The sequence below is a fragment of the Chelonoidis abingdonii genome, chromosome 1, assembly GCF_003597395.2.
Source record: "Chelonoidis abingdonii isolate Lonesome George chromosome 1, CheloAbing_2.0, whole genome shotgun sequence".
NCBI lineage: Eukaryota > Metazoa > Chordata > Testudines > Testudinidae > Chelonoidis > Chelonoidis abingdonii.
In genome coordinates this window covers 45,372,501-45,394,166 of record NC_133769.1, presented here as the reverse complement: position 1 = coordinate 45,394,166, position 21,666 = coordinate 45,372,501, and the positions used below count along the sequence as shown (strand labels likewise).

Genomic DNA, 21,666 nt, shown 5'->3' with positions numbered 1-21,666 from the left:
AAGAAATTTATAACTTTAAGAAATTTAAATGCTGTACTCTACTTTGCTCATGTAACACGCTGCTGGGGACACCCAGAGCCTCAGCAAGAATGATCTTAGCTGGAGGTTAAACTGTGTTAGCTCCCTGCCACAACAGTCTGTCTTCATCACCAGCAAACTACTCAAGGCTCTCCCAGCCCAAACTTTACCCAGCAGGTCACCATCAATGAATTCCAGCCCCCAAGCTCCACGGAAATATTTCTCTGCAATGCACAGCATCTATCACTGTACATTCACAGAAGATATTCAGTTTGCTGCTCTTTTAGAGAGTCAGTACATTACAGCCTATTAGCTTGACTGGAGTAAACAAACCCTTCCCTTCAAATACAACACTGAGTAGGTTTACAGTAAAAATAAAAACCTGATTAGCAAAAGGACATAGGTTAAGAGATACCATGCAAAGAGGATAAAGGTAGAAATGGTTACAAACAAATAAAAGTAAAAACAGGCATCTAACAGACCACGACTTAATACAGCAAGATACAGTCTGTTCTAGATAATTTCTCTAAACCAGTCTCCTTTTCAGCTTTTCCTGGCCAGCCTTGCCAGGATCCTTTACAAAGATCAAATTGCTTGGTTCCTTTGTCTCCTAAGCTGATAGATAAAGATGGAGTCTCTCTCTGTTCCTTATATCCCCAAGGGATGTCTTTGTGTTACAAGCATGAAGGCCTCCTGGGGATTCAGTCTCCTGTGTCTCTAGGGTGCAGGACCAGTGTTAATTCTCTGCCTCTGGAGTTCAGGATCAGGACAACCCTCAATGCTTTAACTTAATGGCTTTGTTTCCTGCTAATATGTAAATTGAGGTAAACCTATATTCCTTATCTAAGACAGACTTGATAATCACTTTTACCTAGGTTAGGATGTCTGGTCTTACACATGTTCTAGCAACATCATACAGATGGAATTGGTAAATTCATATATAATGTTAATGCCTGCATTTTATAATTATATTAATAGCCACTGTGTTATTAGTTTTCAAATGATACCTCCCAGGGCATATTCTGTACTAATGTCATTACAGTAGTGCCTAGGGTGTGAATACAGGGGTACCTAGGGTCACAGTTCTCTAACACTTTTTTAAATTAAATGACTGAGTGTCTGCTTAGGTCTGTACAAAGACAAGCACACATCTTTGCTCATTTGTATTGCTGTAGTGCCTAGGAGCCCTAGTCACGGGGTCCTGGTCCACTTCTCATTTTACATTGAGTCAGTATATCTAATGATCCTCCAGTTTCTTCCAGAAGAAGAATGAAAAAGGCAATGGTATTTTTTTAAAAAAATGTTTCTGCTGCGCAGCCAGCAGAAAGCAAACAGAGCATCCCTATGTGAGCAAACTATCCTTGTCTTCATATTTGGATTTGTTATACAGAAAATAAGATGTCAGAAGAGTGCCAGGTAAGAGATTCCTCCAACCACAGGCATATCCTAAATGCCTTAGAAGCTGAAGATGCCAGAAATGCACAATATACAATTATTTACAGATATATGTATACAACATTTTACAAAACAAATAAAGATGGACTCCTCCCCCTGAAGAATTTACAGTTTAAGGCCCCTATCCTGCAACTGGCTGTAAATGGAAGGATCTCGGTGTCTGTGTACAATCTGTTGCAGGATGAAGCCTCACATTAAGACAAGAGCAACAAGAGGTGACTGTGACCCTAAGAATTCCTCAGTGAAAACTGGCAAATGGTTCACTATTCTACAACAGCATCTCCTGTCATACTTGACACTAACTACATCTAGCACACTGCTTTCATAGTATTTTTAACTATAAAGAATGTCATGTGAGGTCTTCAATGAAGGCTGGGATCACACTGGTCATTAATATCATTGTGAAATGTAGGTACTGACATGATGTAAGAAGTTATCTCTATATATTGAAAATATGTTTTAAAGTCTGAATCAGTGCAGGGCTGACAAGCAGATCTTGGACAATGGAAGTATATTCACCTTTGCCTCGGTTCACATGTAACTTAAGCATTATAAATTAACCCAATGGAAGCTCTATTTGCATAAGAAGTCACAACATAAGGATGTGAAGTCAACGAAGTCAGCACACCAGGGAACAAACCAAGAGGGGACATCCTGACCCTGGAGACAAAAAAAATGAATTGGAGGGGGCAGGTATAAGAAGCGGGCAAAAGGACACTTCTTCATCCTTCACTAAGGAAACAAAGGACAGCACTTTTTGCATTCATGAGAGAGGGATTTCAGCCATGTTGGTTGGAGAAACAGAGATTACTTTAGGGGAGATAAACTACTTTAGACGAGGGTTTGGCCTGTTAAAATTAAATTTAGACTTAGGAAGCCTGTTTCCTTTTTGTTTTATATGTAACCATTTCTGTTCCATTATTATCCTTACTCACTATCTCTTCATCTTAGCCTTTGAAAATACATTTATGATTGTTTTCACTATAATTGTATCTCAGTGCTGTGATGTTATAAAGGCGTTGATACTCAATTGAATCAAACAAGCTAGTACCTATACTGTCCCCTCAGGGACAGCAAATCTGGTAATTTCTGAGAGTATCTAGTGGTTAAGGGCTGGACCTGCAAAGAGCACTCCAAGGACTCGGGGGTTGGTGTGTGCCTATCATTAACCTGAATAGAGACAGTGAGGTTTGCAGATACCAGGAAGTAGGTGCTTATATTGCCAGAGGCTACTGGTTTCATGGAGCTGAGCCACAGGTAAAGATAAGACTGCTTGATGCTAAAAGTGGGTAGTGGTGAAGTGCCTCTAAGCTCTGGGTACCCTGGGCAGCGTCACAGTGAAAAAGGTGATAACTGTGAGACATGCATGTTTAGATGAAGGATGTGTGTGTCTTTAGAGTGGTTCAACTTGGAAAAGGGGGGATAGGATAGAGTTCAATAAAATCAAGACTGGTGTGGAGAAAGTAAATGAAGTGTGGTTTACTCCTTCTCATAACACAAGAACTAGGGGACACTCAATGAAATGAGTAGGCAGCAGTTTAAAACAAACAAAAGGAGTATTTCATCACACAACGCACAGTCAACCTGTGGAACTTTTTGCCAGAGGATGTTGTGAAAATTAAATGGAGATATCCTATCTCCTAGAACTGGAAGGGACCTTGAAAGGTCATTGGAATCCAGCCCCCTGCCTTCACTAGCAGGACCATGTACTGATTTTGCCCCAGATCCTTAAGTGGCCCCCTCAAGGACTGAACTCACAACCCTGGGTTTAGCAGGCCAGTGCTCAAACCACTGAGCTATTCCTCCCACGCATTAAGACTAACAGGGTTCATAAAAGAACTACATAAGTTCATGGAAGATATGTCCGTCAATGGCTATTAGCCAGGATGGGCAAGGATACAAAACCAAAGTCATAACTATAAGTATGTACTATAGCTATGGGTATACAAAGAGATGACTACTCTGCGAAAGGAGAACACATTTTCAAAATGCTGTGAAGGATTTATTCATGCAACTCCCAATGATCTTTATAGGAGTAAACTGCCTAAATTTAGGTTCCAAAATTTGAATCTTTATCCTATAGTGTCTGTAATGATGTTTTATGGATAATACAACAGATGACTCAACCATAAAGTGGTTCTGCATAGTGAGAAAACAAAAATAGCATTTGTTATTCAGTGCAAAATAACATTTCACTGGACAATTTGTCATTAAGAATAATTTAATTACTCTGCAGAGTGACAGAAATTACTTTTGATTTCAACAAGAATTATTTTATCTAGTACGATAGCATCCACTGACACAACTCAGTATTATAACAACCACAAATTATATGATTAAATCTTTGTAAGAACCTCTAATTGCTTTTTCAATAGCAGGGTCCAACTCATCATCTTCTTACTTTATCTGTGAGTGGACCATGAGTCATTCAAGGGAAAGCATTTCTGTGCTTTTTCCTGCCCCCTAAACAGTAGCCACCTGCAACATCTCTCAATTCAGTCTCACAACAGCAGCACCCCTACAGCTCCAGAAGTGATAACACAGTGATATGCTTGACTTTTTATAAGAAGAACCATATACTCCACTGGTCTACCCCTTGTTGCTCCTCTGCCGATATCTCTGTCAGATCTCACCAGAGCAACGTATCCTGCCCCTGCCTCCAAATGGGAAGTGAAATGCTACAAAGCTGGGACTGATCTGAGTCATGAGGTTCAGATTCAGATTCAAACTTTCTGGAAGTTGAAGAAGAGGGAAATATTCAAATCCAATAATTCTGAGATGAGTCACATCTATTAAAAAGTGTGAGCCTGATTCTTTTCCTCACTTAAATGGGTTTTACATTGTTGTGACACCTTGATTTCAGTGGAGAAATGCCTGATTTATATCAGAATTGGGCCCTATATATAAAATTTAATTATTCAAATTACGGCTTTCCTTAAACTGAAACCCCAGGTCTGAAACCCCTTACCCTCAATTCATCGCAATCCCTGGACCCAAATTTTGTAGCTTGGGTCTGTCCATATAAGGCAGTTATAAGAGCACCTTTGAACCTGGTGAAAGTTCAGGCCTCATTCCAAATTTTTGTACCTTGGACCCAAGTCTCATTCAAATTATAGGTTAAAACACACCCCAAAACAATAATCACTGGACCAGGGGAATACACATTTTTAATACTATGGGAAAGTGGCATGCTTTGAAGGAATGACTACATAAAAGATGAATATCAATACGTATAGCCAATATGACTTTAGACTCTCTTTTAAAAATACATTGTTTTAAAATGTCATTTGCCCCATTCCCCCCACTCCTCTTTGTGCAAAGTGCACCCCTGTTGGACCCCCACATCTGGCCCCTGAGAGATGGGGATGGGAATATGGTGCACCTTCTACCACCACTTGTCCAAGCAAGGACAAAGGCAGAAGGGGAGGGGGCTGCGGCTTAACTGGAGAAGAGAACGTCGTACTGACAGATCCTCCCCACTCCAATCCCCTCACTTGCTCTGCCACCCATTTCCCCCTTCCACTAATCCTTAACCCCTTCAACTGACCCAAGCCCCACAACCCATCTCCTCCCTTTAATCCTCTTCCCTATCACCCATCCCATGTATATCCCTCCCCTCACTGCAGCCCCAAACCCCTCTCTCTCTATTCCTCCCACTCCTCCAACTCCTAACCCTGCATCCTTCCAACTCTCACACTCCCTGTACTGTTCCTAAACCCACCCCATTCTCCCTCACTACTCTTGTTTTATGCTTCGTTGTGTCTGGATCATCTGCCATATAAGATCTTGTGCTAACACCAGGATAATCAACAAACTCCAGCTTTATTGTAGCTGCTTACAGTATGGCTTCTTTAGCCTCTTGGCTTCCTAGGCAGTTTCCCAGGAGGTTTCTCTTCCAAGAAGTATGATGCCTGGAAGTGTTTTCTAGAACCTTCATATTGTTACATCCATTCTCTTTTAAAGAAAACTAACATCCCAACAATAATCTAACATACTCCTTTCAGATATTGTCCATCCTTGCCGTTACTGCGTTCAACATCTTATCAATATGTCTGGCTATGCACCTGTATAACAAGTTCAACACACAAAATCCCTCAGATGAGCCGATTTTTTAACAATCCACTTTCCTCTAGTACAGTTACGTTCACTGGTGCCTCCCTGATGCTGTCTTTCACCAGTCTGGTGAACCACTGTCTCTAGGTTTGATGTTGCTGAAGCTTCTCTCGAAATATCTTCTTCCTCCTGTATTTCCTCTCATACGCCCTGACATATGTATGCCTACTTCTAATGACTCTGCTCAGGATTCTCTTGCTGTAGGATGCTAAGACATGTGTTGTCCATACTGTCTTTTGTTTTCCTGAGATGCCTAAGGTTTTGCCTCACTATCTGTCTATTAAAACAACGAGGAGTCCAGTGGCACCTTAAAGACTAAGAACATTTATTTGGGTATAAGCTTTTGTGGGTAAAATCAGGCCATCAATTATTCGGAGTGGACCACATCCAACCTGATTGAATTGCCCTGTCAACACTGGTTCTCCACTTCTTCCCTTCTCTTCATGTGTCATGTGCTTGCATCTGTAATTTTCACTCCATCCATCTGAAGAAATGGGGTTTTTTATCCATGAAAGCTTATGCCCAAATAAATGTGTTAGTCTTTAAGGTGCCACCGGACTCCTCATTGTTTTTGTGGATACAGACTAACACGGTTACCCCTCTCATACTATCTGTCTATTGTCCATTTGCACTTGATATGATCTTTTGTTTCCTGGTTGAACCACTTTAGCTTTTTGCTAAAACTTACCCTGTTTTGTTAACAGTTGCATTTGCACTTTGTTACCCAGCTCCAGACCTGACAGATCTCTTGCAGATCTGCTGTAGTAAAACACTTGTCTTTTTTGCCAGTTTGTCTATAATTCACCACGGGAAACTCCTGAGTACCCACGATCTTAACAATTTTCCACTTGTCAGCCAGAGTGTCTTCATTCTCCAGCTCATCAACCTTTGGGCTGCATTAGAATTTAGGTATTGCGAGGGAGTATTTCTGTGATCTTGTTATGCTACACATGGGTCAGCATCTGCGGTTTTTGCTTTTTTCATTAGTTTCTTGGCAGTTTTACTGCTGAGTCTACTTTTCTGTTTCTCTGAAGATACTCTGGTGAAGATGTTATGTGATCAAAATCTCAGGCCTTATTGAACTTCCAGAGCTGTCCTGAAACAAACTGTGGTCCATTTTTGGAACACACAATATTTGGTATCTTATACTGCACAAAGTGTGTTTTTATCTTCCACATGAATGTTCTGGATCCTGTGTCTGGTAAACAGTCTGTCTCACAGAAACTGGAAAAATAGTTTAGGATGATCATGTATCCTTTGTCTCCAAAGGTAAATAAATCAATACCCACCTTTGCACATGGCCTTTTTGGAACTTTGCATTGCCACAGTCTCTCTTTCGGTTGATGGCCTTTTTAAGATCTGCATACATCACTCTTTTCCACAAATGTCTTTAATTGCGCATTCAGTATGTATTCAGTATATAGTCTCTCTGGCTTGCCTTAAGTGGCCTTCAATTCCTAGATATGACAAATGAACTTTGTGCATAATCTCATTCCTAAAAGCTGTTTGTTTGCATAACTGCACTTTCTCCCTGAAATATGGTGACAATCTGTGCATACAACTCATCTGTTATCTGAAAAAAAATGTTGTTCTCTTTTTGGGTACTTGGTGTTTTGTCACTAGCCATTCTTCTGGATCATGAATTTCAATGTCAACAGCATTCTGTCTTGTTTTGTACCTCTCTCTTTCTTTCTTAAGTCTTTCTTCTGAGATAGGTAAGTATTGTAACATGTTCATTCTCTCCACCTTGGCCTCTACAGAGCCCTCTTAGTTGGGTTCTGGCAGATATGCATGGGTCAAGGTATCTGCCAACACCAAGTCTCTACCTGGGCAATACTTGATTTGTATGTCATACTTCTGCAGATACATCATCAACCACTGTAAGCACTTTGTTGCACCAAGTAATGGACTTCTCCAAATGCTTTTAAGAGATTTATGGTCAGATTGTATGTCCATGGTGTGATTGTAAGTGTATTGGTGAAATATTCCCATTCCAAAGGCTATGGACAATGCTTTGTTTGCATATGCAACAGGTTGTCTCCCTTACAGCATGTATCCCAAGCAATCCCTTGCAACAGTTTGTCCCCACTTGCAGCTATTCCTATCTCGGTTTCATCATATTCCTGCATCTGGGGTTCCTCTGGGTTCTAATATTTCAGAATGGGAGCCTTCCCAAACATCTCTCTTACTTTCTTGAATGTTTGCTCATGTTGGCCCATCCACTCCGATAAGTCGTCTCAAAGTGCCAGCTCTCTCAGGATCCTGCAGCTCTCAGACAGATTGCTCTAAAACTTAGCTACTAAATAACTAACCATTCACAGGAATCTCTGAACTCCTTTAACATTACTGAATCTTGGCATTTCTTTACAATGCCTCACTTTCTCTGGGTCTACTTTCAGGACTTTGGAAGTCAACAAATGTCCAAGGTATGGCATCTCAGTTACTCTCAACCTGAGCTTGTCTAGGTTCAATTTAATATTTTTTTCTCAACATCTCTGTAAAAATTGTAATAAATTTGTCGTCATAATCTCATTGTACTTGTTTTGGACTGTCACCTTCTCTCACTATCAGCACATCATCAGTTATGATTCTTGTCAGGCCCTCCAATGTGGGGGTCAATCTGCTCTGGAATACCTCTGGTGCTGGAGTGATTCCCACTGGCATCCTTAACCATAAGTTGCAAAGATTGTCAAGTAACTGGATTCTTCATTCAGTTTAATGTGTCAGAATCCATTTTTTTACACTGCATATTGTAAAAAGTCTCACTTTACACAGATCTGGTGATAAGTCTTCAATTGTAGGTAGAAGGAAATGGTTCTGTTTCAAAGCTTTAGGTCTATGCATATTTTCAGTTTTCCAGATGACTTTTCTTACTACTCCAAGACTGCTTATCCAATCTATGCTATTCTCTCAGGCTGTACAATTCCACAATTCTGTAAGCACCGCAGTTCCTCTTTCAGTAGTTGTAGTACTGCGATGGCTACTTTTCTTTTTGGCAATTTAACTGGCATCACACTAGTGTCACTCTCTATTGGACAAACACCATCTACACATCTGTCTCCAGGAAACACATCTCTATACACGCTCTGTATCATCTCCTGGGCCCAGGTAATACCATCATAGATAGCTTTAGTCATTTTGCTAATCACTTTCATTATGTTCTGGAACTGTACTTTTATCAGGTTCGTGGCGTAGGTGGACTTGCTGCGCGGAAGTGGTATTGCTGTCTCACCATCTATTACCACAAAGTCCAGTCTGCATTTCTTTTTTGTTCCTTGGATTTCCTATTTTGATTTTACATTATCCCACAGCTTTCAGTGTGGTATGATTGTACATTGCTGGCTGCTATTCCCTAGCTCTACGTCAAAATGTTATAAGAATCTGAAAATGTTACAAGCAGCTCATGACTGAGGGGTGGGGGTATTTAGGTATTTATCAGGAACCCCTTGATCAAATGACCCAGTGACTTACTGCCCTTTGATCTCATTCAGTTCCACTGTTCAGGAAACATGTTCACATTATCTTAACCACTTACTAGAGTCTTTTTTGCCTTCTTCTTTTTAATTGAGAGGCTATATCTGCCCCTGGCAGGCAAAGAACATGCACATCAATGGCAAGGCTCAAAATCCCAGTTCATGGGTGCAGTTCAGGTTCTGGGAGTTCAGTATGTTCCTTTGCTGTGACAACAGATTGTCTGGAAACCCTCTTGCTTCAACAGAGCCCTAGTCTTCTGTAAAGGCACACAATGTATTTCACTTTTAGGTGCTTCACTTTGGCACCCACCCACCTATAGTTACAAGCTTTCCTCTTAAGAACTTTTTCAGTATTGCTGCCCCAAAGAGGCAGTCGCGTGCCATGCCCTAGCTGAGAGAAATCCTGAGCTTAGTTTGGGGAGGATCGATGTTTGCAGAAAATGTAAAATGCTGTGGTACTTTTGGTGGGGGCTGGGGGGGGAGGGGCTGTATTGTTCAAATGATCCCAAAATTGAAGCACTAACACTATGCAGAAACCCAGAAACAGCAAATTTCAAGACAATTCGAGTAAGAATACAGATTTTGGAGCACTTAGAATAGCCCACCTTTAAACAGAAAGCAAACATCATCCTTAACCATAGCGAAGGAGGTGGTCTGCTATAATGAACATCTTATAGCTTTGTTTGCACAATGTGCTTTGTCAATATTCTAATTTTGTAAATGCAACGACACTCACCCTTCCTAATTCTTTATCTTCAAGGGCTAGGACCCCAGTGCTTTCTGTAAAGAGTTTTATTTTGACAACAGGCCGAGAGTGAGTAGTGGTGAAGTCCCCTTGTGTTCCCCATCTGTAATAAATAAAGTAACAGAATTTAGGTTTTATTTTTTAAAGCTTTAAGACAATAGCTTTGTAATGTTTTGTAGAATACATGTAACTTTACTCCTTAGGCCTAATTTTTAAACAGCAGAACTGTATATTTAGCCAAAAAACATTTTGTACATCTGCAGCTGTACTTGGCTACAGAGACTAGACATCTGCATCTGAAAATTGGGCTTTCTTTGTGATGGAACATGGTTTTCGTATATGATTTTGTAATTAAAATCACAATTTGACAGATGGCATAATCAAAGCATTGCAACAATAGATTACTGGGAGAATGCAGCATCAAGCTTGTGGACAGATTTATGTATAACAAAGCAGAAGATCACATTTATTCTTCTTTTGAAATATACTGAAATTATTAGGTTTAATATAATCTCTTGGGCGTGCAAAAATTAAATTGATTTCTCAAGAGAGTTACCCAATTGCACAGTTGGGTCCCGATCCTACAAAGACTCATACATGGGCTTAACTTTGAAACTATTTGTTTGCTTAAACTTAGGAACATGTCTGAGTGTTTGTGTAACCCAGGTGGTTTATCGGGCAGCATTTGACTTTGTTTCTCCAGGGAAGAGGGAGAGAAACAGTGGGGAGGAGGTGTGGATCTTAGCTGGATCCTCCGTGTGTTTGCATACCTGCAGAGACAACAACAGGGCAATTACTTAGAAGGACGCAGAAACTTCCAGAACAGGGTGTGGCAGGTACTAGATATGCTCAGTAGCTGTTTCTGAGGCAGTGCATAAAGTTTTCACTTTGGGCGACCCATTTGGCAGGTCACATTCTAGTCACCCTCTGAGAGCGGATCCAATCAGAGAACAAGGGACGAGGGTAAGGTTATAAATACCAGAGTTAAAGAGAGCCCTGACTGACACAGGACCAAGGGATGTGTCTGCTGTGAGGGCTGGGTCCCAATCCCTCTACCACTCGGGATACAGTGCAGCGCTATTTCAGCTTTACTTACTAGGGATGCCCTCTATTAGAATAGTGTTTGGACCACTGTGGTTGCGTTTCGTGGATCTAGAGCTTGGAAGATGCAGGGAGCATTTACTCCTCTAAGGGCCCACAGAGCTTGGGCAACTTACACTGAACTATCAGCTAACTGCTCTAAACTGGGACTCTGTCTCTGTGAAAGACGGAGAGAATGGAGCAGCACTTAGCGAGATGAGGGTTTCTGACTAAGCTGACTTATGGGGAGAAGATAGTGCCCTATAGAGTGAGCACCTTATAGAGATCCAGGGGAATCTTTGTGCCCCTTTGGATACACACTACAGATTTCTGTTTCACCAGCAACTGAAGGTATTTTTACACTGCAATATAAACTCAAGCTCAGACTCAGGCTCAAGCCCATGCCCACCTTCTGTCTACCCACAATTCTATCTGATTCAGGCCCAGGACCCCAAGGGTGGAGGGTTCAAAGCCCAAATGCCGTGGGGGTTTGGGCCCAAATTCCATTGTTTTGCAGTGTGGATGCAGCTCAGGCCTGGGCCCTCTGGATTCGGCTCCTGAGAATCTGCCAATTCTATCCTACAATCCCATGGGACAATGTCCTTTGTCCTTTCTATCCCAAGATTGGTCAATCGACCCCCAGGAAACTGAAGTAATTCTCTGGTTCTAGTACAGCTGCTCAGCATTTAATCCTTCTCTTTTGTTCAAGACACAGAGCTGCAAACACAGTGAACCTCCTCCTGCATTTGCAATGGCCACGGACATGAAGAAGTCCTTTGCAAGTGTGCTGCAGGCAGACACCGGTGAATCTCTGGTGTGAGGTGAGTAAACAGTTTGATTTTAGCAAGAGTTCCAGGAATGACCACGCGTACCAACTCTCAGCAAAGAAGCTTGCAGTGCTGGGGCTTCACTGGATCAGTGACCAGTGTAGGGAGCAGATTAAGCAGCTCAAGACAGACTACCAGAAAGCCAGAGATGAAAACCACTCCTCTAGGAACTCCATATCATCCTGCCCATTTTACAAGGAGTTTGACTAGGTTCTGGGTACTGTGCCAAGCAGGGCGGGATGAATGTTTTGTGGGCCCCCTCTCCACCCACCCCAAGACTCTCCCCAATTTGTTCCCCCGAGACCCTGCCCCAATTTGACCTCTTCCCTGCAAGACCCCACCTGCCGCTTGAATGCGGGGAGAGGGCAGAGGGGAGCGAGCAGGGCCTTGCGGGGGTGAGGAAGGGAAGAGGCCAAGTGGAGGCAGGGCATCAGGGCACAGTGTGGCAGAGAAGGGAGCGAGGCCACGGTCTGGGCACCAGGGCCCCTTCTGAGTATGGACCTGGCCCTACAGGACCATTGGTGCCATTGTAAAACCAGTACTAGCACCGAGCCAAGATGGCAAACTTCTAATCCTTGAATCCAGTACAGCACTGGAGGGGAGCCAGCAAGTCCCAGATCAGGCCGATGAAGTGACTCTTTTTCTCAAACTGGTCCCCAAGGAAGCTTTGCCCCTGGAGAAGCTGCAGCACATTTTGGGACCCTGCTTGGAGTCCCTGCTTGATTTGTTGAGGTTTTTGTAACAGGAAATCATGCCTCATCAATCTACTAGAATTCTTTGAGGGGGTCAACAAGCATGTGGACAAGCAGAATCCAAGGTATATAGTGTACTTAGATTTTCAGAAACTCTCTGACAAGGTCCCTCACCAAAGGCTCTTAAGCAAAGTAAGCTGTCATGGGATAAGAGGGAAGGTTCTCGAATGGATCAGTAACTAGTTAAAAGATAGAAAATGAAGGGTAGGAATAAATAGTCAGTTTTCAGAATGGAGAGAGGTAAACAGTGGTGTCCCCCAAAGGTCTGTACTCAGACCAGAACTCAGACTCATAGCCTTTAAGGTCAGAGAATCCTCCAGCAAGTGACCCGTGCCCCATGCTGCAGAGGAAGGCGAAAAACTTCCAGGGCCTCTGCCAATCTGCCCTGCAGGAAAATTCCTTCCCGACCCCAAATATGGCGATCAGTTAAACCCTGAGCATTTGGGGCCAATACTCACCAGCCAGCACCCAGGAAAGATTCTCTGTAGTAACTCAGATCCCATCCCATCCAACTCCCTCACAGACCACTGGGCATATTACCTGCTGATAATCAAAATCAATTGCCAATTAATTGCCAAATTAGGCTATCCATCTACTATCCCCTCCATTAACTTATCAGCTTAGTCTTAAGAGCGATACGTCTTTTGCCCTACAACACATTCATAAATTAATATGAAAAAGGGGGGTAAACAGTGAGGTGGCCAAATTTGCAGATGATACAAAACTATGCAATTTAGTTAAGTCCAAAGCAGACTATGAAGAGTTACAAAGGGGTATGACACAACTGGAGTGACTGGGCAACAAAATGGCAATGAAATTCAATGTTGATAAATGCAAGTAATGCACACTGGAAAAATATAATCCCAACTATACATATAAAATGATGGATCTAAATAGCTGTTAGCACTCAAGAAAGAGATCTTGGAGTCATTATGGATAGTTCTCTGAAAACACACTCATGTACAGTGGCAGTCAGAAAAAGCTAACAATGTTGGGATCATTAAGAAAGGGATAGATTATAGACAGAAAATATCACAATTGCCTCCATGATACGCTGACATCTCGAATACTGCATGCAGTGTGGTGGGCGCCCATCTCAAAAAAGATATATTTGGAATGGAAGAGGTTCAGAAAGGCAACAAAAATGATTAGGGGTATGGAACACTTCTGTATGAGGAAAGATTAAAAGAAACTGGACTTGTCAGTTGGAATAGACGACCCTAAGGGAGATATAAACAGTGTCTATAAAATCATGAATGATGTGGAGAATACATAAGGCAGTGTTATAACAAAGACTAGAGGGTCACAAGGAATAAATAGGCAACAGGTTTAAATCAAAGAAAAGGAAGTATTTCTTTACACAATGCACAGTCAATCTGTGGCACTCTTTGCCAGAGGATGTTGTGACAGCCAAGACTATAAAGGGTTCAAAAAAGAATTAGATAAATTCATGGAGGATAGGTCCATCAATGGCTATTAGCCAGTATAGGCAGGGATGGTGTCCCTAGCACTGTTTGCCAGAAGCTGAGAATTGGCGATAGAGGATGGATCACTTGGTGATTACCTGTTCTGTTCATTCTCTCTGAGGCATCTGGCATTGGTCACTGTCAGAAGACAGGATACTGGGCTAGATGGATCTTTGGTCTGACTCAATATAGTTGTTCTTACGTTCTGTCGTAACTTCTCATCAGCCCAGGCTCCAAAGGCAGCAGTAGCTCTCTGTTCCAGTTCCCTTCCCACAATATGGACACTGCCACTCCCCTGCACCCTCTGACCCAGGAAGCTAAGTCCAATTCCAGAGAGCATCTACCACTGCATTATGGGATCTGCAGTCCTTCAAAGTCAGCATAACAGTACACAGAGGTCTGTCTAATCTGAACCTGATAGGGTTCAGAGGCTCCTCAAATAGGAGCCTTCAAAAAAGTAAAGTTTTTTATTTTATTAAGAAGTTTTATTGCTATGCTTCAAATAATAAAGGTAAATACATGCTATGGAACAACTGGAAAGATGTATGCAAACACCATTTCTCAATAGTTACCTACATATATCTCATACTGTACATCCACAGTTCTTACCACTCTCACCCCATTTCATAAGTGGGAGTGTTATTAATTCATAAGCACAATGCATGGCAATCAACTCTTCACCCCGCAGTTCATAAGTAGTCCTTTCATCTACAAGTACAATGCATGTAATTAACAATCTCCCTCAAAAAAATTTTTCCTAGGCAGTCATATCATTCATTGTTAAGTACATTGTAACTTCCCTCAGTTTTCACAAGTGGTTCATGTTGATTCATTCATTTATTCATAAGTACAATGCCTGGCAATCACTCTCCCCACCCATTTCAGTGCATGATGTGACAGTATCTCATGTTCTGTAAAAACTGCACAAGCACATTCATAAACATACTATTCTGCCTCTTTCACTGGCCTATGCAAGTCCACAATGTGGGAATACAAGGCATCCCTGACTTCTATTGTCTGGGTGCAGCCAGCTTCATCTGTGATAGGGGCACTTTCAGGCTGAGGGTACAGATTGCGAAGAGCACAGCAAGCTACAGTGATGTGGACAGCATTGATGACACTGGAATCCAGATGGGTTTATACACATCTCCAATGTGGTTTCAATCTGTCAAAAGCACATTCAGCAACCATTTTGCACCTGCTGAGAGTGTAATTAAAGCTTCTTTTGCCAGGTCCTATGAAATCAAGATATAGTTTCATAAGCAAAGGCAAAATGTATTCATAAGCAGTGTCCCCAATGAGAACAATAGAGACAGTCACTCCATTTATGACAATGTCATTTGATGGTAACAGCATCCCAGTCTGTCCATGAATGTAAACACTCGATCAGCAGAAAACCTGGCTTCATGTATTTTTCCAGTGCAGCCTATACTGGCATCCATAAATAAGCCTCTGTGGTCCACAAGGGCCTGCATAATAATGGAGTAGTATCATTTGCGGTTTATGTACTTGTGGTCCTCGAGGATGAGCAAATATGGGTACATGAGCCCAAACGCAGTTTGGATAATCAGTTCTCTCAAAACCAGTGACTATTTCAGATATATCGTTTACGCCCACCATCCTTGGGTAAATCACACACCTGATGGCCTCTGAAACCTCCATGACCACTTTACTCACTGCTGACTATTGAATGCCAAACTAGTTAGCAACAAACCTGTAGCAGTCAGGGATAGCCAGCTTCTAGACAGTTATAGCAACCTGATTGTGGATACGTATGGCTTCCCTCATGCACGTGTCATGACAAGCTGCTCACGAGGCTCCAGAAATGTAGCTTTCTTCATGCAAAAGTTCTGCTGGTCAACCAAGATCTGCAAGACAATGTGATCCCACCAGTCTGTGCTTGTGGCCCTGCTGCAGAAGTGCTGATCTAGGTAGAGAACATAAGTGGCTACACCGAGCTGCGAGCATCAGCAACCAATTCTATTCATCCATGTCTGTATTGCCCTCCTCCTCCATCAGGTGCCTTCAGTAGCTCAGAAACCTCCACTAGAATGTCTCCCAGCATCTAATGGATGCCCTTCCCGTTTGCTGAAACAGAAGTGAAAACGCAAGGAAAAGCAGCTCTTCAAATAGTGACTCTTCCATGTTGCTGGCTCTGATTATTAGGAGCATACAGACCTAAAACATAGCTTGGTAGGATGTGTTGAAGGTTGCCACAACTTCCTGTAACATTCAGGCCAGACAATCAAGTTTCCCCACACTGTCCAAGAAGCAGGGGCTAAAGTATCCCCAGCTGTGGAGGGTGCTAGAAAGACTGGGATATGGCAGGAAATGGAGATTTGACGGGTCTGCTTATTGTAGCATAGACACCTTAGCCATGTGTTGGGGTCTGGGTCCAGAAATTCTTAACCTCTGGTCAATATGCAATGTGGATGCTCAGGTCCTGGGCCTGCAAACCCAGGATCCACTGGCTCAAGTCTCAATAAATGTGGGCTTACACTGCAGCGTAACATACACTGAGAGGACCTGTCAACTATTAACCCAAGGGTTGGAATGCTGCTAGCTGTGGAGATCCCCAGACTGTTTGTTTGCTGACAGGGTTCTGAAGGGCTGAGATGTGCCATTTCTTAAGATCTGAAAAGTCCAGGGGATACACACCAACATACACTATAAAGCAGGGGTCAGAAACCTATGGCATGTGTGCCAAAGGTGGCATGCAAGCTGATTTTCAGTGGCACTCTGCTGCCAGCCTGGGGTCCCGGCCAGCGGCCCTGCTCAGTCTGCTGCTGGCCTGGGGTTCTATCCGCCAGCCCCTGTAAATGTAAAATGTATTACTGGCATGCAAAACCTTAAATTACAGTGAATAAATGAAGACTTGGCAAACCACTTCTGAAAGGTTGCCGACCCCTGCTATAAAGACTGAGATGTCATCTCTGAAAGAAGATCAGAGGAGAATGTATTTCGATGTTTGTTTGCTAAAGCATGGAAAATGTTATGTGGAAACCTTATGTTTGAATATTTGTAACAGAAACAAAAAAGGGGGAAGTCTATATAAGGAACACCAATAAATTTATTGTCTGATAGGTTTGTTTAAAAGATACTCATATTATACCAAATACTATTTACATGGTTTTATATGATATATAAGAGTACAATTATGTCATGGAGGGCGTGGATTCTGTGACTTTCCAGGACCTCCGTGACTACTTCTGCAATGGCAGGGCTAGACCAGCTGTCAGTTCCCTCCCCAGGGTATTTTTAGTAAAAGTTAGCAACAGGTTGTGGGCTTCCGTGAATTTTTATTTATGGTCCTCGACCTGTCCCTGACTTTTACTAAAAACACCTGTGACAGAATTTTAACCTTAACTATATATACAGTGTTTTATGCGCATTAAATGTTTGCTTTAGTAATAAAGTATAGAGCACTTTCTTTGAAAATTGACTGAGAATTATTAACATCAATTTATCAAGATTTTAAAGACAACTCCTCTGAGGGTTAACTCTGTGTAATGCTTTCTGAGAAGAGAGAACTCAGACCAGTGCTTCAGCAAAGAATAAAGCTGAGGTGAAAGAAGAAGGGGAGCATATAGTTATAGACAAGATTGCCTGACCATCCCGCTGTCCGTTACATTTGAAGGACTAAGGCCTTAATTTACATTGTCGGAGGAGGAAGCACAGGTGAACAGTTATGTTTCAAGAAGCACCATAAATTAATATAGAAGTAGAGAAAATGTTAAACTTAAATATGCCTGGAAATAAAAATGGTTACTTACAATAGAGATTGTAGTTCTGTGAGATAATTGCTCCCATATGGATTCACACTCTTAGGCCACGTCTAGACTACGCGCCGTATCGGCGCGTTAAAATCGATTGCTCGGGGATCAATATATCGCGTCTGATCTAGACGGGATATATCGATCCCTGAGCGTGCTTATATCGATTCCAGAACTCCACCAAACCCAACGGAGTTCCGGAATCGACATGGCGAGCCGCGGACATCGATCCCGCGCGGTGAAGACGGGTGAGTAAATTGATTTTAGATATTCGACTTCAGCTACGCTATTCTTGTAGCTGAAATTGCGTATCTAAAATCGATTTTACCGCGTAGTATAGACCTGGCCTTAGAAAAGCACATGTATGGAAATAAACTCACTAGCTTCTATGCAACAATGTCTGTTGGAGGCACTTGGCTCCCCTACTCTGGGCTCCAAAGGTAAGCAAGTACATGTCTTAGGAATTAGACTGTAGCTTCTTCAGAACAGGGACCATGTTCTCCTATGTGTTTTTACTGCACATAGCACAATGGGGCACCGATCTTGACTAATACAAATAATAAATTTTAATAAATAAGTGGCCCAGACTCCCTTCAGTTCTTCCCACTAACTTCTTCATTTTCAGCTAATTGTTAGCCTGAGACTCTCAAAAAGTGGGGAAGATGGACTGGAAGTGTGAATCCACATGGGCAATCATCTCAGAGGACCACATTTACCATGGAAGTAACATTTTTTCTCCTTCGAAAATGTCTCACATGGATCCCAGCTTTTGAAGATTAAAAAGCAGTAGTGACCCCCCTGGAGATGCATCTCTGGTGTATTAGTTGAAAAGTGATTTGAAGAACCCCACTGCTGAATTGGGCTTCAGACCTAAGGGCCAAATTCAGAAAACAATGTGAGATGGTGAATATAGAGCTGCAAGCTTTCATGATATAGATATTATGACGACACACTCTGGAGTCTGGTTTAGAACTAGAAAGAGGAGTGCCACAGAGACTAGTTCGACAGGTGGCCGAATGCAAGCCAGATGGCAACAGTCAGGTCCACAAACCTATGAAATGATTCCCTTTGGACAATTTGTTGATATGGACTGAACCATGGTCTTATCCTCATCTGCACGAAAGGCTTTGTCTACACTAGATTTATTTGGGAAATCTCCCATGGTTAGACAACACAGTAGTGAAACACTGCTGGTCCTGTCTACATTAGATGGGCACTCTGCTGTTGCTACCATCGTTCTATAGTAAGCAAGCCCTTAGCTGAATTGAGTTGCTGAGTAGCCATTAAGGCTGCTAATCATAATTTGGGCTTTTGGAGTTTGCTAGGACATTATCTTACCCTAGTACATGAACTGGGATGATTTGATGGCAAATGCTCCACTCTCAGAACAAGACAGCTTCTTGGCATGGCTATCTCAATCAGGATCCTCCTAAGAGATTACTGTAATCTGTTGCCATGATGACATTCGTCAAAACTTGGGCAACTCTGGAAATGATCAGAGGGAGGAAAGACCAGAAACACATGAATGTGGCACCTTGTCTCTGCAGAATGCACAAGCCTTGGACAGTGTGAGGGTAGTTTAGGTGAGCACACCTTCTCCCCCTCTACCTTCAGAAGAAAGATAAGGAGGGAATTCTCTGATTGGCATGTGTCAAGGTTTTTCTCCCACTTTGAACTTTAGGGTACAAAAAGTGGGGACCTGCATGAACACTTTTAAGCTTAATTACTAGCTTAAATCTGGTACGCTGCCACCAGCCAGAATTTAGTGTCTGGCAACGTTCTGTTTCCCCAAAACCTTTCCTGGTGAACCCAACCAAACCCCTTGGGCCTTAAAACAAGGAGAAATTAACCATCCTCTCTCTTTTACCCCCCAGAACTTCCCCCTCACCGTTGTAACTGAAGAGCTCAACCGATCCAACTCTCTCTTGATCTTAACAAGGAGGAATTAACCATCCCCTTCCATCTTCTCCCCAACCAGGTACCCTGGGTGGTTCAGATTCTAATCCTTGGATTTATTAAAACAAAGGAAAAATCAAATCAGGTTCTTAAAATAGAAAGCTTTTATTAAATGAGATAAGAAAAAAGTAAAAGTATACTCTGTAAATTCAGGATGGAAATGCCTTTACAGGTACCAGTTCATATAGACTAGAGGGACCCCACCCCAGCCTTAGATCAAAGTTACAGCAAAACAGAGGTAAAATCCTTCCACAAAAAGACACACTTACAGTTGAGAAAACAAACATACAACTAATCCGCTTGCCTGGGTATACTTACAATTTGAAACATGAAAGACTGATTCAGAAAGATTTGGATGAACCTGGAATGATGTCCCGTCCCTCTCAGTCCCGAGAGCGAACAATGAACCCAAACAAAAAAAAGACACAACAAAGATTTCCCGTCCATACAAGATTTGAAAGTATCTTGTCCCCCGATTGGTCTTCTGGTCAGGTGTCAGCCAGGTTTACTGAGCTTCTTAACCCTTTACAGGTAAAAGAGTCATTAACCCTTAACCATCTGTTTATGTTTCTCCTTTCATACCACAGCTCAGTCCTGAATGGCTAAGTTGTCCATGATGCTAAGATGGGAACGATATACATAATCAGCCCTGCACAGGCTAGGACATAACCCAGTAAATGGTGCCACAGAAGTACCAAGCCATGAGATTTAACAGCCACAAAAATAATTACACAACTCCTCTGAGGCTCGGCTCTCAGAGCATATTGTCTTCTGAATGGTATGAGACTTGTCTGCTGGGCAGAAAACTGCTCAAGATAATTCCAACATTTTCTGCCAAGAAAAAATGATTATATGAAGCCTCAACACCTAAAATTCTATTCTACTCTATTTAGATTTTTCTATCACATTCATCCCTAGAGTACCTAAGCACCGTGGACAGCATTTATACATTCTTCACAGCAGAGGACACTCCTTGAAATGACTGAACTCTCGTCAGCCAATCATCTACATACAAGTAGACACAAATGTACAAGTAATACATTGGCATTTTGCGAAAAACATCAGCACTACAGAAAAACACAAAGGTAAGACAGTGTTTGTAATGCTCTGACATAGAAAAGAAGATATTTCCAGTGACACAGATAGTGACATGAAAATAGGGGTGAGAAAGGCCAATGTCATTTTTTGATGGCATAGTCCAAATATTCTAACCCATGGCCCATCCATATCTTGTTGAGAATCTTCTCTGCTTCATGGGGCTCTAGGCAACAAGACTGATGGGTTGATTGAGAATCTGCAACCAGTCTGTCTTGTAGATATGTACCCTTCCCCATCCATACTTCTTTTTGGGAATTCCTATAATGAGAAATACTCAGGGAGACCCATCTTGCAAAACGAGCTGTAAGAAAGGTTCCTCAGCAGTATAGAGGAAAGTGATTTTACTCCTGTTACTACTTGTCACCCTGGGAAAATGAAGTCTGTATCATAATAGATTTGATGTGCTTAAACAAGGGTCTGGATTGGGAGAGGGAATGAGGTCCAGGGTTAGGACCTTTTCTGCTGTCTGACACAGCAGAACTAGTAAGATAAGAAGGTCCGATTGAGTCAGAATACCAAGGAACCTCTGCATGGGCCTCAAGCTGCATGGTCTCATAGCAGCAAGACCAATATTGTGGTTCCTGGACACCAAGGCTTTACTCTCTAAAGGTGGCTCTCATATCAAAGTTTTGACAAGAGTGATAGTGAAAAAAGCTTTACTGGGGCTGACCACTGTGAAAGATGACAAATCCAGCCTTACCAACAAAGCATGGCTGGCCCCACAATGCCAAAAAGACACATGGCCTGAAAACAATGCTGGAGGAGACTCCACAGTAATCATTACCAAAGAAACTGGCACTGATGGAGCTGACACTGTGGCATCATCCCTTTTTTGATGTACCAAAACAGTCCTGGAGAAAGACTTAGTTTTGGCACCATCCCTTTCCACATTCCTTGATGTCAAATGGGA

General features: G+C 42.2%; 1 protein-coding gene across 8 annotated transcripts in view; it reads right to left on the bottom strand.

Moving 5' to 3' along the window:
- Window positions 1–21,666, bottom strand: part of CADPS2 (calcium dependent secretion activator 2) — a 591,461-nt gene that overhangs the window by 289,963 nt on the left and 279,832 nt on the right. For all 8 annotated transcript variants that reach the window (XM_075065313.1, XM_075065326.1, XM_075065319.1 and 5 more), the window contains exon 7: window positions 9,796–9,907. In XM_075065313.1, coding sequence (XP_074921414.1) covers window positions 9,796–9,907 — 112 coding nt within the window. The remainder of the gene's footprint in view (window positions 1–9,795; window positions 9,908–21,666) is intronic.